Source organism: Trichechus manatus, unplaced genomic scaffold (genome assembly GCF_000243295.1).
Source record: "Trichechus manatus latirostris isolate Lorelei unplaced genomic scaffold, TriManLat1.0 scaffold00029, whole genome shotgun sequence".
NCBI lineage: Eukaryota > Metazoa > Chordata > Mammalia > Sirenia > Trichechidae > Trichechus > Trichechus manatus.
The window spans coordinates 2683607-2703216 of record NW_004443965.1 but is presented as its reverse complement, the minus strand read 5'-3'; the positions used below and the strand labels follow the sequence as shown (position 1 = coordinate 2703216).

At 44.2% G+C, this 19610-nt stretch overlaps 1 protein-coding gene across 1 annotated transcript in view; it reads left to right on the top strand.

Moving 5' to 3' along the window:
* Positions 1 to 18751, top strand: part of THBS4 (thrombospondin 4) — a 49921-nt gene extending 31170 nt beyond the window's left edge. Inside the window, exons 10-22 of the mRNA XM_004374462.1 lie at positions 3457 to 3609; positions 5851 to 5955; positions 6551 to 6658; positions 6960 to 7119; positions 8667 to 8785; positions 9672 to 9724; positions 12357 to 12550; positions 13607 to 13785; positions 14465 to 14513; positions 14613 to 14809; positions 15458 to 15630; positions 17668 to 17807; positions 18532 to 18751. Coding sequence (XP_004374519.1) covers positions 3457 to 3609; positions 5851 to 5955; positions 6551 to 6658; positions 6960 to 7119; positions 8667 to 8785; positions 9672 to 9724; positions 12357 to 12550; positions 13607 to 13785; positions 14465 to 14513; positions 14613 to 14809; positions 15458 to 15630; positions 17668 to 17807; positions 18532 to 18593 — 1692 coding nt within the window. The 3' untranslated portion in view covers positions 18594 to 18751. The remainder of the gene's footprint in view (positions 1 to 3456; positions 3610 to 5850; positions 5956 to 6550; positions 6659 to 6959; positions 7120 to 8666; positions 8786 to 9671; positions 9725 to 12356; positions 12551 to 13606; positions 13786 to 14464; positions 14514 to 14612; positions 14810 to 15457; positions 15631 to 17667; positions 17808 to 18531) is intronic.
* Positions 18752 to 19610: the final 859 nt, after the last annotated feature.

Genomic DNA, 19610 nt, shown 5'->3' with positions numbered 1-19610 from the left:
GTTTTTACAGTAGAGGTCTCATACAATATTTGTCCTTTTGTGATTGACTTATTTCACTCAGCATAACATCCTCCAGTTTCATCCATGTTATGAGATACTTCACAGATTCATCAATGTTCTTTATCATTGTGTAATACTCCATTGTATGTATGTTCCATAGTCTGTTTATCCATTCATCTGTTGATGGGCGTCTAAGTTGTTTTCATCTTTTTGCTATTGTGAACAATGCCACAATGAGTATGGGTGTACATATGGAGAGTTTATAATTTAAATATTCAGAAGTAGGTTTTATGTCTGAAAACTCCGGTCAACTGTTTGCAAGATGAAAGATGTAGCAAGGTTAACCATCAACAAAAGAACTATTGATTCCATGTATGAGTCTGTTGTCCCTCGGAATGTTATTTAATCTCTAGGTTCCTAGTTTCCTTGTAGATACTTGTAAAGCACTTTATAAATAGCAAGTCACTTAGTTTAATACTCACAATAATCCTATGAATAGGCGTTATTATTTCCCTTATTTTATAGTTGAAGAAGCTGAGGCATAGAAAAGTTAAATAACTAGGCTAAAGTCACACATCTCATAAGACTCCCAATCTGGCTCAGAGGCTGTGTTCTTAGCAGGGCTTCAAACTAGTTCATTCTGGTTCAAAACCCCACAGAAAATTTGCATTTGATATACTGAATCATAATCTACTTTTTAACAAGATCCCCATGTGATTCTTATGTGTAATAGATTTTGTGGTTCTCAGAATTGGTCCCTAACCAGTAGCATTAGCATTGCCTGGTAACTTGTTAGAAATGCAAATTCTCAGTAGGCGTTCAAACCGAGGCATGAACCAGTTCAAAGCCCTGGTTCTTAGCCACAACTCTAGAGTGCCTAGGATATACAGGAATTTATTTATTTTTTTCTTAGTCTCTACATAGTGTAAATGGTTAACACACTCAGTTAACCAAAACGGTGGTGATTCGAGTCCACCCAGAGGCACCTCAGAAGAAAGGCCTGGTGATACACTTCTGAAAAATCAGCCATTGAAAACTCTGTGGAGCACAGTTCTACTCTGACACATATGGGGCCACCGTGAGTCAGAGGTTGACTCAACGGCAACTGGTTTTTGTTTTTTATTGTTTCTTAATAGAAAAGAAAGTAATTGCAATGAATGTAAAATAGTAAATACAAATAGTTAATAAAAGCTAAGTAGATTTAGTGTTTAGAGTCTTCCTTGAGAGCCCTTTGGAACCTGGATGAGGTCTTTTTTGACCTCTACATGTGAGACAGGACGACCACAAATTGTTGTGCAGGTAATGTACTGAACAAGTGGAGGGGGCTCTATTCACATTGCAGGCTATGCAAGGGCACTGTACAACCTGTACAACTGTCCGCGGCAGTCCTGAGAGGTGATTTCTAAACAGATAGACAAGAATAAATGACTCTCATCTGAAAGTCCTGACATGATGCCTTCATTTTCATCCCTTCTTACAAAATTACTCAGCATAATTCAGTTCTATGAACAGTAAGTGGCTCCTTCGTGCCAAGCTCTGAGCTAGGTACCTGACAATATGAAAATGAATACATCATAGTCCTTCCCTCTCATTTGCTCACAGGCAAACGATATGAAGATCAATATGGTGTGTTCAGCAAAACTATAAGCAGTTTAGTGTTGCTAAAGTGTAATTTGTAGGGCAAACAGTGAAAATAAATGGTGCTGTGGAGTCAGGCTTGAAGGCTCTTGAATTTCTTTATTCATTCCTTATATGTTTATTGAGTATGTACTCTGAGCCAGGCACTGTTCTAGGCTCTGGGAACTGAGCATGAGCAAAACAAAAATCTCTGTCCTCGGGGAACTTAGATTATAGTAGATATCACCTTAAAACCTTTGGGGCTCTCCCAAACTCTTCCAGCAGGGGTTCCTGTAAAGAATTAAGCTCTACAGAAAATTATTTGAGATACTGTGTTCTCAATTCTCCAGAAGATGTTACATGATGACTCTGTTCTAGGTTCACAGGAAATAAGTAAATTTATTACATACAAAGGATGCTTTAGACCAGACTTTAGTGCTTACTTCTCTTAGGGAACCAGTTGAGAGAGGCTGCGTAGATTATGAGAAGTCAAAGGGAAAGGTTTTAAGCAAGGGAATGACAAGGTTAACTTTTCATCTTAGCCAGGTTTCTCTAGAAGTCTTGTGAACAATGGATTTGAGGAAGGCAAGCTAGCTAGAGAAAGACCAGTTTAGGAGCCTATTGTTGGAGCCCGGAAGACTAGGGACAATGACTGAGTAATGGTTATGGTAGTGGAGATGAGCTAGGGGCATGGGCTGGGAGAGTTTTTAGGAGTGTAAATTGTCAGTACTTGATGATTAATTCAAATGTGGGGGGGGGGGTACAGTGAGGGAATAGGAAGGGTCAAGGATAGCTCTTGGATTGGGTGGCAGGGCTATCCAGGGAGACAGGCAGTGAAGGAGGATGAGAAACTGTGGTGGGGGAAATGGCTAATTCAAATGTGGACAGGATAAGTTGAATGCACTTGTGGGATATGTAAGTGGAAATTCCTAGTGGGCAGTTGAATTTGTGGGTCTGGAACTCAGGAGAAAGCCATGTCAGGAGACACTGGCATGAAGATAATAACTGAAGCCAATGAGGGAGAAGAAAAATAGGCAGTGGATAGAAATCCAGGGAACCAAAAAAAATGGGGGAGGAGGCAAAGGAAAAGGAGCAGAAGCCAAGAAAAGGAGAGAACTGATAAATGTAGAATGAGTCTGACAGATCAAGAAATATCACTGGAAAGCATCTTTTGGACATGGCAATTAAGAGGTTATCAGTGGCTAAAATCATTGGGTTGTATGCTTTAAGCACAGAATTTTATGTATATAAATTTTATCTCCATAAAGCTGTTTAAAAAGACAAAAGAGTCATCCCGGCCCTGGAAGTGTAATTGCCATGGAGCTGACAGCTCATCTGCCAGGTTTCTTCCACAGCAGCCACCTCTACGAGAATTCTTAATGCCAGCTACCAACACTTCTCAATGTATCTGATCCTTTATCATTTAATTATAAAGGAGCCAAATGAACATTCAAAAGTTCTTTTTTAAAACCCTTGCTTTTTAATCAAATCATCGACCTTCCCCAGAGTAAACCTTTCACTCTACCTCCTAGGACTCATTGCAACTTTCAGCCCTTTCTCCTTACTGCCCCCGCAGTGGAGCTGGTAAGTAAAAGTCAGTTCACCATCTAGCCTTCTGCCTTCCCTGCTATTCCTTTATTGTCTACATGGACTGTTGCAGCTTCCACTGATAGTGTTTTCAACCAATATTCACACGATTTTATAAGATATACAATGAGCAGAGAGGCAGGTATGGCCCTCACTTCACCCCGGAATTATCGTATCAAAATAAACACAAGAACAGTACTTTAATCACCGTTTTGAGTGCCTAGGTCATCATCTTATCATTGTTCCTTGCAGGGATCTTACCGCTGTGGGCCTTGTAAGTCAGGGTACGCTGGTGATCAGACAAGAGGATGCAAAGCAGAAAGAAGCTGCAAAAATCCAGAACTGAACCCTTGCAGTGTGAATGCACAGTGCATTGAAGAGAGGCAGGGGGATGTGACATGCGTGGTAAGTTGTTTGCTTACTTGCTTTATCATTTTTCCTTTTCCTTTATAAACACCTACCCCTCACAGTTCCCACTTACCTCAGGGTAACAGTACTCAAAATGAAAACATGCTGGTCAAAATGAACACAGAATGTAACAGTAACAGGTCACCTGAGTTTGGAGGAGCAATCAGAGGTACTTCTAGTCATCAGCTGCCTCTTCTTTCCCTCTTGGTCATGGATTGACAACACCCACCTGAGCACCTCAATGATGATTTTTACAGGTGGAGCCCCAGCTCCCAAGAACCTTCTGAGAAAAATCCGAGAAGTGAGGAGCAGGGAGGTGAAGGATCTTTCCTCCCTCCCTTCCCTCTTTCTACTGTCCTATCTGTTTGTATAACTTACTTACTGGCATATGTGCTGTCATTTCTAACTGGCCTCACCCTTAAGACTCCCAGTTTAAAAATCTAGCCTACTACTATAGGGGTCGGGTCACAGGGGGCTGTCGTGAGCCCTCAGAGAGAAACTGTCTGTCTGCCGCAGGTGAATGAGAGTGAATGGGAGTGGATGGGGCCATTCTGTATGTCAATCTCCACCCAGGTTCTGGGGACAGCTCAGCGAATGGGCACCCTTCTTAGGCATTTCCCAGCCCCAGAGCCGTATCTGGTGAGGAGGTGTGGGGAGGAGGAGGCTGGGAAGAGAACAAGGCAGTCTAGGCCTGATATGGGTCTCACAACAGGTGTGTAATGGGCCCTTTGTGAAGCAGGTGAGGGGGCTATTCCTGCCATCCATTCTCCAAATCCCAGGCTCCAGAGTCCTCTTGAATTCTAGGCACTGATAAATCAGCAGACTTCAGCCACTTAACTTCTCCTTACTTCTCATCTCTTCCTTTCCTTGGGAGCAAGGCCCTCAGCACAAGGAGTCTACAATTCATAGGCTCATGGTGATCACCTCTGGGTGGGAGGGTGGATTCTGGGAGATTTTCCCCCTCAGCTTTATACTTCAAACTTAGCCTTCATTATGTGTGTGCTTGCAAAATTTTCTACAATGAGCATATCACTTTTCATAGGAAAAATAAAAAAAATTAAAAAGAAGTAAATATAATAACATCAGCTATCCCTGGCAATCCAGATATTCTGTAACAGGTCAGGATGAAGGAACAAGCTATGTAAGAGGGGGGAATAAAATCCCAATAGTTTCCCTAATTCTTGTAGATTAGGCATCTGTATTAAGGAGAAAAAAAATCATTGAGAAACAAATATATACAAATCCTTGTTTTCTGTGAACAAATTGTCGATTTCCCTGGGGTGGTGGGTGATGGGATTCTTAATATGTTTTTGAATTTGTAATAAGGCATAACGACAGATGGTAAAGGATTAATAAACTTCACGTTACTACTAAAATAATTTAATCGGCCAGAAAATGGCTCATTAAAAATTCTTTGTTCCTAGAGGAAATTTTTTCTTCATTAAAATGAATCAAAGACTATATCTCATGGCTGAGCTCTCCAGGCTCTCTGCAGGCCCCGCTGAAGCAATGGCGGGCAGGAGTAGGGATAATTACGGGGAGGAGTGTCTTTGGAATCCTGCCCTGTAAGTCCTCTGATTATGGAAGGAGAGCACAGATGATTTAGAACAGGCAATCACTGGTCTGAAACCACCTTATTTTGATTAGAGAGGCCAGGAAATTTAACATCCACTCATGTAAGGTTTGTTTTCCCTTGGCCCTACCTCTTTCCTCAGACCTTTTCCTTCCCCTCTCCCTTCACCTCCTTTCACAGGTCAACATTCACTCCCCCTCTACTCCACCCTCCATGTGCCCTTCTCCCATCTTTGTTAGACTGGAGGTCTCCAAGCCAGAATATTGAGTAAAAAAAAAAAAGCAAAGTACCACACAGTATATATGTGTGTGCTACCAATTGTGTAAAAAGCAAAAGGAAGAAAAGAATGTCTGTGTATTCGCTTGACTATACCTAGAATATCTTTGAAAGCATGTATTCATGAGAATTGATCGCCTGAGCCAAGAGGACAGGGATGAGAAGGAAAGTTTTCACTATATATCCCTTTGTACTTTTTAAATTTTGAACCATTTGATATTTAAATACAATTAAATAGTTTTAAAACCCCACCCAAGAAGGCTGCCAGGTACCTGGCCCTCCCTCTGGGGACTCTGGGGATGGGCGCATACGAGCAGAGGTCCTTGTCAGCTGCCTGCCTCCCCGCCAGGCTCTGCTTTCCAGGCATCTGATGGGTTTTCCATTCACAGTGTGGAGTCGGTTGGGCTGGCGATGGTTATATCTGTGGAAAGGATGTGGACATTGACAGTTACCCTGATGAAGAACTGCCATGCTCTGCCAGGAACTGCAAGAAGGTAAGGAGGACAAATACAAAAAATATATATATATATATTGTGGATTTCAAAAGCCATGTCTTATATGAAGAGAGGCTCTGCAGATCCCATCAGAAATTACATTTTTAAAGTAGTTACATGTGAACGGAAGCAAAATAGCCAGCAACAATAAAGCCAGGCAGCTACAATCAGTCCTGAGGTTGTTGTTAGCCACTGTTGAGTTGGCCCCTGACTCATGGTGACCCCATACCCAATGGTACAAAACACTGCCCAGTGCTGGGCCACCCATGGTCAGTTGCAGAGCAGACCATTGTGATCCATAGGGTTTTCACTGGCTGATCTTCAGAAGTAGATCACCAGGCCTTTCTTTGCAGTCTATATTAGTCTAGAAGCTCCCCTGAAACCTGTTCAGCATCATAGCAACACACAAGCCTCCACTGACAGACAGGTGGTGACTATGCATGAGGTGTATTTTCCGGGAATTGAACTCAGGTCTTTTGCATGGAAAGCAAGAATTCTACCACTGAATGACCAATGCCTCAGTCTTGAGATTAAAAATACTTTCTGACTTAAGACACATGTAGGATGTCATTCTGAGCTGTGCTTCCTAACTTAGGATAACTGCAAGTACGTGCCAAATTCTGGTCAAGAAGATGCAGATGGGGATGGCATTGGAGATACTTGTGACGAGGATGCTGATGGAGACGGGATCTTGAATGAGCAGGTACCTGCTTTCCTGGGAGGGGCTTCGAATGGCCACACGCCGGTGAAAATAGAAGAAAGCTTGTGAAGCCAACTATTGATATTAATCATCCAAAATGTTAATTTCCATTCCTGCATTCTCAGAGCACAGCAACTTTTTATTCTAAGATTCACAAATGTTTAAAATATAAAACTGATAAACTTGGGTCTCAGGAGTTCCGACAACACATAAAAATGGGGAAGGTGAGGATTGTCCAGAATCCGTCACAGGGCCTGGGATTCAGTAAAAGTCTGAATAAATGTTCAGTCTTCCAATCTTTTAGGATAACTGTGTCCTGACTCACAATGTGGACCAAAGGAACAGTGATAAAGATATCTTTGGAGATGCTTGTGATAACTGCCGGACTGTCCTAAATAATGACCAGAAAGACACTGATGGGGATGGAAAAGGGGACGCCTGTGATGACGACATGGATGGAGATGGTGGGTTTATCTTGCATTTTGCCTTTTCTTGGGATACTTTTGTCCTTTTGCCCTTGTTCTCTGTTGGGGATAGGAATAGAGTTATTGACTCAGACGGCTTTCTAGCCCTGAGTGTTCGATGAGGCCTCTATCTGGAGAGCCCTAGATTTCTATGGAAAGAGACTTCACAGCCCATTCCCACTTAATAGCCCCAGATATTTCTGGGACTCTGTATCATTGCCAGAAACTTTGTAAGAATCACTTCAAGTAGCGTCTGATGGAGGCTGTGTCTTTGTAAGGCGTTTGCTTTCCCAGTTTATACATTTCTCAACTTGCCCACCACCCTTTTCACATGTTAGAGATCTGGAAGTGGGGAATCAAACTAGGGGGCCTTGAGCAGAGTCACAGGCTACACCCTCTGGGTCAGGCTCCTCCATGTCAGGAGACCTGGACATGCCCTGCCTATTCTGGGGAAGGGCTATGGAGTCAGGGTTGTGGCTGTGTGGTATAGCTCCAGGGACCTCCACTCCAGGGACTTCATATAGGGGTCTCTGGGAATGGTACTCCCTGGAGCATAACTTTCACCGGCTCTGGAGTCCCGTGGGGCTCGAGGGAGGCCATTTGTTCCTGAATAGCTTCTGTAGCATATAGAAGGCTATCATTACAATATAGACCGGGCTCTGATGGCTTCTAAAAAAACATATCACATCATAGGGCCTTTCAGAAATACACTCCCATACACACACACAAACTCAGCACTCGAGAATATCCAAACCAAACCCATTGCTACTGAGTTGATTCGGACTCATGGCTGCCTCATGTGTTGTAAAGTAGAACTGCTCCATAGAGTTTTCTTGGCTATAGTCTTTAGGGAAGAAGACCTCTAGGTCTTTCTTCTGTGACACCGCTGGGTGTGTTCACACTGCAACCTTTAGGTTAGTGGCCAATAGCAAACTGCTTGTGCCACTCAGGGACCTCCCAGAATATCCACACCTCCTTAAAATGTAACCTCACTTTCTAGAAGCCCTACTCATGATCCAGATCCAGTGTTGTGCTGGTAAACCAACTCTATGAAATAACCAAAAAAGAGCATTTGCCATACTATTTGTCAATTTCCCATCATAGCTGATTTCAAGTCGCCGATATGGCATTATTAAGCATGAAATTGGGAAGAGAGTTGTACAATGGGCTCTCACAAGCCAGTCCAAGTTGGCTTCAACACACCACTGCCCTGACCTCTGGGGTCCCCGTCCTAGCTTCAACCCCCACAAGGTCCTCCCTGTCTAGGGTCAGCTCATCTGGTTGCTGCGATAACCCTTGACATCTTGGAAAATTATAATTCAGTGGATAAATGCCTCAGAAAGCTGTTCAATTTTAAATCTTCCAGAATCCATCCTTTGAAGTCACCTGTGGAAACTGCTGTAGAAAGGTTTTAGCTATGTGATGATGGCCCAGTCAGAAGGATCTCACCACACACCTGTGTATAGGTCTCATCTACACAGCACCTAGTGTCTTCCATACCTATCCGTGATGTTCACCTCACCCCAGATTGTATTCCTTTCTCACAGGAATAAAAAACGTTTTGGACAACTGCCCGAAAGTTCCCAATCATGACCAGCAGGACAAGGACAATGATGGTGTGGGGGATGCCTGTGACAGTTGTCCTGATATCAGCAACCCTAACCAGGTAAGTAGGATAGAGGGGAGTTCAGACTCTAGGCTGAACTTCCCCACGCAAAGGCCAGTTTAAGACCAGTGTCTAGAAGACACAGCAGAGCCCATCAGCCCATTTCTCTGCTGCCCCCCTTACCTAACAGAGCAGAGGAGGTGAAGCTGCACACCTTCGGCTAGAGGGGACAGGAAGAACACTAGAGGAGCTCCGAGGTCTTGGGTTAATATCATTGGCTGCAGAGTGCCTATGAGGTTAGCAATATGAGCTTAACCGTGCTTCAAACAGGTTTACTCTGCTGAAAGGAAAGTAGAACATGGACATTAACCATTGTGAGCCTCATCTTATTTCAGTCCCCAAACCCCTACACAGCCGTGTATAGACATTTCAGATTAAGTTCAGTCAGCAATATGTTGAGATCCCTTTCTCACTCCCCCTCATTGGGATAACTGGGTATGATGCGTCATTTATTTTTAAAGCCCTGAAAAAAGGGAGTCATTGTTGCCCTCCATGACTCACCCACCATTCTGGCTCAATTCCCAAATGCAGAAGCAAAGCAAAATCAATTTGTCATGCCCCCGTGCCTGTGGCTGGCTCCCTTCCGACCCGTGCCAGAGTTCCATGTCTCCACCTGCCACCATGCTACCCCAGTGCCCTTTCCCAGTCAGCTCATCTGGTGTGTAGGCAGTCCATCCATGTAGCTTGATATTTTAGAAGGCTTTTTTTGAAAATTCAGCATTGTGCCTACACCAATATGGTGTTGTCCTTTTGCAGTTTTGCACCACCCAGTTTCAGAGAAATAATTCCAGAGATCCAGGGATGATGGGCCAGGTCTGCCTTCTCTGGAACGTTCTGTGGATGCAGGCCCAGGAATAAATGACAACATATTCTGTTCTCTTTGCAGTCTGATGTGGATAATGACCTGGTTGGGGACTCCTGTGACACCAATCAGGACAGGTATGGCATGTCCCCAGCTGCATAGAGCCAGATGGGAAAATCTAGAGAGAATTATAGCTTTCAGAGCTTTCTGCTGCTAGCATGCTTTGGATTTCTCTGGGTGGAATGAACTACTGTTGGGAAAATAGCCTTCCTGTGGTTAGAGTTGCCACACCTTCCTGAAAGTTCTGAATAGAGGGTGGTAGTGTCAGAATGGGCCGCTAGCACTCTAGCAAGTGAGGTTCTATTATGGAAGAGGAAGTAGAGCATCATGATTCAGAGATGGGCTTGGGAGTGAGATAGCCAGATATAAATCCCAGATCCTTCATGTATTCGCCAGCTTACCTTAGGCAAGTTATCTAATCGCTCTGTGCCTCAATTTTCTCATCTGTAGAATGGGGATAACAATAGGATCTATCTCATAGGACTGTTATAAAGATAAATGGAGTTAATCCATGAAAAGTGCTTATTAGAGTTTCTGTTACCTAGGTAGCGCTCAAAAAAATATTAGCTATTTTACTATTACAGTCTTTCAGCTCCGGAAAGCTTCACCATCATCCCAAAATAGAAGGCTGTCAATTTGCTGAAGGAGTTCTGTGATTTCATTGTCCTTAGAAGTTTTTCCAATTTCCCTTATTTGAGTGGAATTGTTCAATGCAAATGGATTTTGTCAACCCTCCTAGCCCAGCATGGATGGGGTTCTACATTAAGACACAGGGGTGCATCAGATGTTGTAGGAACATCACCAAAAATGTAGACATGTGCAACTCTGCCCTCGAGGCACCTGCAATCCAAGGTTCTAAACCTTTCATCTCCTTAAGGATTCTTATAGGGGCCGTCAGAACAGGGATGAGAGAGGGAAAGGATTCTAGAAGACAAAACAGCAGGAAGAGATGTAGCTTCTCTTCTAATCCCTGGATCAGAGGCTACTCTGCAAACACCAGTTCTCAATCCAAACCTTGCTCAAGGACAGTTCCTATAAAGTCCCAAGTGGCATTTGCACACACTGTATTTTTCATTATGCTCGGTGTCCTGGCTACAAAATACATCTACTATCTAGGTGAACTTAAACATATTTCTCAATCTCTCAAAGTCTCAATTTCTTCATCTGCAAAGTAGAGATAATTAAATATATCTCACCGGTCATGATGAAAAGGAAAGATAACGTAGGTAAAGCTCCCAGCACAGAGCTGGCCCTCAGGTGATATCCAGAAAGTGGTGCTGTGTTGTCGTCGTTATTACAGCACCAGGAGGGGAGAGTCAGCGACAGAGTCTGATGTCAGATGTCTCTCTCTCCTCCTGGGGCTGGTACACCGACAGTTGCACTAAATGATGTACATCAAGAATGTTCCCTGTCTCAGGTCATCGTGCACTCTAGTTACCTTTTACAGTAATTTCTAAAACGTCCTATCCCACTATTCTAGACATTTGCCTAAAACAGATGACTCATTCTGCTGCATTTTAATTCCCACAAACTTGAACCTTGGGGAGAAAGACAAGAACTGCTTGTTTTTATATAAAAATGTCCACGACTATATAGAATGGCTGCTGATGGAAGCAGCTCAATCTTCTGTTCTAAAAAACAGCCCTGCTGTGTGCATAGGAATCTCACTGTTTGAGCCACTCCATCTTCTGCTTCTCCAGGTTGGCCTCACTTTCTTTCCCTCTGTAGCCATCTAGGAAGCATGGCCTGAAAGACATGGACTGGTCATTGTTTCCTCCTGCTCCCCATCCCTCGAGGGTATAGGGGCGGCTCCAGGTCCAGGACAGATCGCAGGTGGGAGCACAGTAAAAAGAGTATCTGCTCTGATCCTGAATAGCTATGGGAGGTCTCAGCCAACTCAGGGAGACCTCTGGGAGATAGGGCAGACTCATCCTCATATGACCCTTAGTCCTGGAAAGAAGAAAAGTCAAGTGAGCAGAGAATGAAGCTCTGAGAAGTCCTGTAGACCAAGACTGAGCCCAGCCTACATCCTCACCTTTCAGGAAGGAACAAGCATATTCTCTTTGTCATTCTTCCCATAGCATTCAGGTCTGAATCCTTATCGGGTCCACTGACCGGGTAGTATGAAGAGTAATAGAAAAGAAAACACCATAGGGCTCCTAAGAGCCCAGCACTTAGGAAGTATTTTCATATGTTAAAATTTATTATATAAAATTTTAATAATTTTAATCATTTAATCTTCATAACAGCCCTATGACGTAGGTACTATTATTACCCCCATTTTACAGATGAGGACACTGAGCTACAGAGAGGTCGAGTGTCATGCCTGTGGTCACATGCTAGTAAGTGACTGAGCCAAGATTCAAACCGAGGCTGTCTGGCTCCACAGGCCCTCACAATATTCCTTTACAAGTTCTCTGAGTCAGATACCATCTAGTAGTCCTCAGGGACTGATAGGAACATCTGGTCACAGAAATCACAGTAGTAGACCCTTAGCATTGTGAGTAGGAAATGACCTACTTGTTTCAACAGGTTGAAGAGGTGGGAAAATTGTCTCTGAGGCCCACAGACAGCCTTATCTAAGAAAATGACCCCAGTGAGTTTGATAAGAGACCAAAGTCTGGTTAAAACCCACACACAAAGTCTCCTTCCCAAGAACCTGACTCTTCATGCCCTCTGCTGAACCGGGAACTCTCCTTTCTCCCACAGCGATGGAGATGGGCACCAGGACAGCACAGACAACTGCCCTACAGTCATTAACAGCGCCCAGCTGGACACTGATAAGGATGGTATTGGTGATGAGTGTGATGATGATGATGACAATGATGGCATCCCAGACCTAGTGCCTCCTGGACCAGACAACTGCCGGCTGGTACCCAACCCAGCCCAGGAGGATAGCAACAGTAAGCAGGCTCAGCCCAAGGCTGCGTGGGACCCCAGGCTCCGTTCAGCCAGACACCCGGTGGCACACCTCTCCCAGGACACTGATTCGGAGCATCCTGAGCTCCCCCACCTCTGACTGGCTGCATCCCCAAAGCCAGCTCCTCAGAGCAGCGGCAGCCCGTGGACGGTAGATGTCTGCTAGAACACAAGTCTCCAACTCTGTCAGAGAAGAGTTGCTTTGCATCTTCCTGGGAACCCCTAGCATGAGATCACAAGGGGCAGGGAAGAAGCCACCTGCTAACAGCTCAGACCCCAAGGGGCTTGAAGAGTGGCTCTGCCCTCTTGCTGACTCCTTTCACTGGGAGTCCCAGAAAAGGAGGAGCAGGAGAGAGAGAAAGGCACAGCAGCCAATGGCTTAGGCAGGGTTTCAAACTCAGGTGCCTACAGGGACCAGGCAGGTAAGGAAATGTGCACTAAGCCAGATAGGAGACAGCAGGGAGTGGTGGGAATTATGGTGAACAGGAGAGGGCATGCCCACTCAAAGCTATGCAGATGCAGATGTTTGAAAACCATCATGTCAGTGAACAAAATATGCTTGCAGGCCAGTTTCTGCCCAGGGCCACCAGAAGTGTCTGACTTAGAGATATTCTGGTGACAATAATAACTTCCCTTCTTCGTACACATTATAGTCAGAAAGTGCCACACAGTTTCGCTTATGTAAAGTTAGGCTTAAGATCTGCCAGTTGGTGAGCTCGACTTATGTAATAAAAAGAACTTCCTCAGGACAGAGTGGAGGGCAACTGTTAAATTAATCCTACAAGAAACCCTTGGGGGGCGGGGGGTATTCTGAGAGCTGGCCTGGTTACCCCATCACAAGGACTCCAGGACAGGGCCCAGGGCCAGCTCCGACATTATTGATCCCAGGCCCCCTCTCCCAGCACTGGCTGAAAATTGTAGCTCTGGAAGTGGGAGCTTGGGTCTTTCTTCTGTTTCAGGCCCAGCCTACTTCTCTGTCCAGGAGCAGTGGTGGGTGTAGGCATTACTGAGCTCATCTTCTCTTTCTTCACCCTACTCAGGTGACGGAGTGGGAGATGTCTGTGAGATGGACTTTGACCAGGACCAAGTCATTGATCGGATCGATGTCTGCCCAGAGAATGCAGAGGTCACCTTGACTGACTTCAGGGCCTACCAGACCGTGGTCCTGGATCCTGAAGGGGATGCCCAGATTGATCCCAACTGGGTGGTTCTGAACCAGGTGAGTATCACACCATTGGCAGGTCCCAGTCCAGCCAACAGCTCAGATTTCATCTCAACAGGGGCCCCTATGATAGCAGTGGGTGACATTTCAAGGGTGTTGACTATGAGCCAGGCAGTTTCACATCTCATTTATTCCTCACAATGGCCCTATGACCAAGTGCTTTCCGTGTCCCCATTTTATAGATGATAGTATCAAGTCATAAAAAGCTAAATGACTTGCTCATGGTAGCACTCTGGTAGCTGGCTGAGATAGCTGGAATTGGAAGCAGGCAGTCTGAGCCTAGAGCCCACACTCCTAATCTCTCCCATAGACTGCCTCCTGCAGTGTCTTCCTCACTGTGTAACTAAGGAAGGAAGGCACAGAGAGGTTTAGAAGACTTTCCAGAGTCACACAGTAAATCACATTCATTAGAAGTATAAGTTCCCCAATTAAGGGTTTATTGAATCAGCTTAAGTGACAGTTTTAACAAAATTGTTTCTATTCAACTTTGTGCTTTTTTACCCTCTTTACAAGTAGTGTCATATGCTTTCTTCAGGCACAGAACAAGGCCAAGCAGTTGCTCCCATAATAACATCCGTATGTAGAGGTCAGACACCACTAACTACTCATCGTGGTGTCTGATGTTCTGGGCTCCCATGAGTTCACTCAGCCCCCTCTCTCTCACCTCTCTTTGCAGGGCATGGAGATTGTGCAGACCATGAACAGCGATCCTGGCCTGGCAGTAGGTATGTCCAGGGTCTCAGTCACCACTCCAAGTAGAATTCACTCTTTCCTGCTACTCAGGTGGCTTGCCCATTTTTCTAATCTTGTTCTGATCTCTACAGGGTACACGGCTTTTAATGGAGTTGACTTTGAAGGGACCTTCCATGTAAACACCCAGACAGACGATGACTATGCAGGCTTTATCTTTGGTTACCAAGATAGCTCCAGCTTCTATGTAGTCATGTGGAAGCAGACAGAGCAGACCTATTGGCAAGCCACCCCATTCCGAGCAGTTGCAGAACCTGGCATTCAACTCAAGGTATTGATGGTTTGAAGCTACTCATCTCTCTTTCTTCTGGGCCCTTTACCCTCCTCCTTTTAAATTCTATGCCAGTTAGTTAATCTAAGAAATTGATTCATCAATGCGAACATTCAAGTCAGAGAAGACTAGAGCTGACCCTGGGCCTTGCCTTCATTCTGAAGTCCTAATTACCTTCTAACCTTTGGATAATTGTGATGGTGGAAATTTCAGCCTGAGTAGGGTCAAACAGGTGGGAAGTTTGGGGGTTCATCTTCAGACACACTATGTTGGAAGCTGGCTAACCTATTTCCTCAAGGGCCAACTTTGTACAGGAGGGCTGATAGACTACCTCTGTCATGCTTGCTAGGAGAGGAAAAGACTTCACTAGCCAGACATCTGATGGAAGCTGTCATTGGGGAAATGTGGGGAGCAACAGATTTCCAGTAGGGAAAAAGTGAAGTGAGTGGTTAGTGGAATACTGGCCAATTCTTATTATTAAAGAGTTAGGGGGGTAACTTCAGTGGAAGTGGCATTAAGTATTTGTGCTCTTGTCTGAAGCCAAGGCAGCTAGCTTGTAACCATGAACGCATTACCATACCATCACCTTAAGACTCTGGGAAGCAGTCTGTGCATCTTCTTTAAAAACTTGCTCATGTCATTGTCCAGGCTGTTAAATCTAAGACGGGCCCTGGTGAGCATCTCCGGAACTCCCTGTGGCACACTGGGGACACCAGCGACCAGGTCAGGCTGCTGTGGAAGGACTTCAGAAACGTAGGCTGGAAGGACAAAGTATCCTACCGCTGGTTCCTGCAGCACAGGCCCCAGGTGGGCTACATCAGGTAGGCAGATGATCCATCTCCACGCTTTGCACCTAAAGCAAAGCACAGGCTCCATTCTGCATCCCCAAACCTCCTCTCCCTAGAGCAGTCCTGGCCTAGGAGAATCCTTAGGATAAGCCAGGACTTGTGAGACATCAGGCTGTGGCTTCGAGAAAAGAGGTGGGGGAAAGACACCCAGGCCAAAACTGTCCACCATGGATACTGGGACCAAACTGGGACTAGAAGGACCTTCTTGCGGGGAGGCTTCATCACTGGGGTTTGGATAGTGCACTTGAATGGCAGAACCCCTTCTACCATGTTCTTCAGAGAAGCCTGAGAGTGGCCAGGCTGTGAGGTAAGAGGTGTGGCTGAGTCTCTGATCCACACCTTCCTCTGTGATACCACTGGGCCCTGTACCATCATATGATTGCTTATTTCACACTGCACTGTAATGAGTCACACACGGTCTGTCTTCTCTGCTGGATTATAAACTCCATGAAGGCAGCACCTATGTCTTATTTTATCTCAGTCTCCCCAGTGCCTAGCACAGTGCCTGGCATGTACTATGTGTGGCATGAACTGATCTTCGTGTCTGCTAGTGCAAGCTGCCTTCTTTCTCCACAGGAATATTTTTAATAAAATATTAATAATTTAATTTAATAAAATAAAAACCTATTCACAGAAGTTAGGATGGCTTAGGACTACACCTTTGTAATTTAGATAGTATACTTACTTTATCACTACTCAGACTTGTAGATAAACACCCTCGCCAGCTTGTGGAGTGTAATTAGGGAAGAGTACTGATTGCATTCCCTGACCAGGGCAGGAAAGCAGCCAGTGGAATAAAGAAAATCATGAGGGCTAGCTCATATTTGTTCTTTGTGATGTTACATTGAATGTACTCTGCCTCACAGTAAGATGGTCATGTTCTCAGCCGTATCAAGCCCAATGCCCCTTTTTTATTAAAATATATACGATATATTTTGAAATCTCCCCTTTTCTGTCCCAGAATTAAATCGTAGAAAACATACACGTGTATAATTTTAGAAAAATCAATCTGATCTCTAACAATATAATAGAGAAATAAGAATAAATTAATTTATAACAAAATAATGTAAATGTTCGTGCACAGCCACACAAGAAGACAAAATAAAATAGACACTTGCACCCCGTACCTAGAATCACTATAAAGGTGACACTGTGCTACAAATCGTTGTGTTGGTGACTCACATACTACAATGGTGTTGCCAATGGTGATATAAATTTCTAAAATGATGAACAATTCTTACTTTTCAAACAAAACAAAGTACTCAGTCAGTTTCCAATTTATCCTGGAAAATTCACTTTATATTAAAACAGTCTGAAAATACTGGGTGTTAATAAGGAAAAGGGCATTAGATCCTAGGACCAGATAATTATAAATGGGTGCCTTACCTACCTGAATGTCTGGAGGAACGTTCTAAAGGTGTATGGGATGTGGGAAAGTTTGGGTTGTTCTGTGCACAGCATTGGAGGCCACCCAGCATCCCTGGCTCCTGTCACTGAATTTCACTGTGACAACCAAAAATGCCCCACAGAATTCCAAGACCCCGCTGAAGGAGTGCTGCCAAGTTTCCAAGTTTCAGTGCTCTAAGTTTCCACCAAATGATACAGATCAAACCTAAAGGAAAGCAGTTTTTAAGCGTGATATTTAGACAAGGTAACTCACAAGACAATGAAGTCACAAAGCCCCTGTTCATGACATCAGGTTGTGATTTCTTGTCAACTCGTCATTTAGTACCTATTGAGCTTGACTCGGTGCCCAACGCTGTGTTAGGCCTTTTGAGAGAGAAAAATTTGGAAGACATGGACACATGGTCCCTGGCCTCAAGAAGCTTTCAATCTAGCAGGGGATGGGAGAACGGCTACAGCACAAACCAAGTCAGTGAAAAATGCATTACAAAACAGAGTTAAAGACTCAGTGGATAAGCGGTGGGACCCCCTGGCCTCTCGATGGGGTCTTCACCCTGAGCTTGGTTGGAATTTCATGGATTCCCACGCTGGCTGTGTTATCTGCAGGGTGCGATTCTATGAAGGCTCCGAGTTGGTGGCTGACTCTGGGGTCACCGTAGACACCACCATGCGTGGAGGCAGGCTTGGCGTTTTCTGCTTCTCTCAAGAAAACATCATTTGGTCCAACCTCAAGTATCGCTGCAATGGTAATGTACATTCTTATTACTCCACAATATTATTACTAGAATTTATCGAATAATACACCATCTTTTATACTGCACTTTCCTCCCAAAAGCTCAAAGCTCATGCCACATATTCGTTAAAACCTTTGTAAGGAAAACAGAAAGTAGATATCATTTTTTCTATTTTATAGATGTAGAAATTTAGATCCATAGAATTTAACTGCTTAGCATTTGGGGTTCAGTGAGAAATTCAGTCAGGTTTAATTTATAGGCAGCCTTTATTTTCACACGGTTCAAACATAATCACAGACTCAAAATCCACTCTGCCTGCTAATTTTCTTTAGGCCTGTGAATGAGCACTCCTGGGCTTTGAGCCAACAATTTGCAAAGCATCCTGAAGTAGAAAAATGGCTGCGGGCCTTTTGGGCTTCTTGGGCAGGCTGACAGTGACCCCTACAGGATCTCTGTACAGTGCGAGATGGGCAAGGATTGCTGGGGTTTAAGGAGCCCTAGTGGTGCAGTGGTTAAAGTGCTTGGCTGTTAACCGAAAGGTCTGTAGTTCAAACCCACCAGCTGCTCCACGGGAGAAAGATGTGACATTCTGCTTCTGTAAAGATCATAGCCTTAGAAACCCTTTAGGGCAGTTCTACTCTATTCTGTAGGGTCACTATGAGTTGGAATCAACTCAATGGCAATGGTTTGGTTTTGGTTTTTTAGTAACCTCTCCTGTCTCTGTTCTTGTTTGCAGACACCATCCCAGAGGACTTCCAAGAGTTTCAAACCCACAATTTTGATCAGTTAGATAATTAAACCGAGGAAGCGATCCGTAACTGCTTTCCAAACACTAAAGCCATATATTTTTTAATTTTCTATGATTTTTTTTTATATACACTGTGGTTTTCTTTTACCAGCCCAGGTATAGCAAAACTTTTTATACGAATGTGGCAATAAAGGAGAAGAGATGATTTCTAAAAACTATGTCACCCAGACATCATTTAGGTGTGGCTCAGGTTTTGATGGTATTTCGTTGTGCTCTGTGGTATCCACGTTGAAAATGCAGGGGAATCTTTTTTCTTCTGACACCAGGTCAGTCAGTCAGATTCAATGTGTGCATGGATCAGAAGGCCCAGGTCAAAAGTCTCATCTCCCATCACTATAATTAGCTTCACACAAAAAAAAACCTAGCTGTTCTATGCTCACCTCAGCAGCCTCCTTAATATGAGTGAAGGATCTCAAAAACACAACCTCAGGGGTTACCTTTTCTATGAAGACTCTTCTGACCAATCCCAGGGCAGGTTTGTCCAATGCTATTGGCTCCCTCCCACTCCCCTCCCAACACACCCATTCTACACAGACTCCTATCCCAGCACCTACCTATTATTATGCTTATTTATATATTTGGCTCCCCCTAGTGGAAACTGAGTTTATTAAGGATAAAGGACCATGTTTTATTACAATCTGTATCCCCAATGCCTAATACAGTACCTGGCATGTAGTAGATACCAAATGAATGTAGTAGATATCCAATGAATGTTTGTTGGATGGACGGATGGATGGATGGATGTGGATGGATGGATGGATGCCTCTTAAGTAATGTAGATAATATATGGATCATACAAACCTCCTTGGATCAAAAAGCTGCTCACAGCACACGCTCTAACTATGGTAGTATCAGTAACTTCACTGTATGTACAGGGCAGAAGTTTGCCTAATTTGTCTACTTGCTTGTTTTATATTCCATTTTTAAGCAAAAGAATCAAGGCACATTTTCAAAATTACACAAATTCTCTACGAGAAAGCATTGTGTCCACATGAAATAGATTCCCT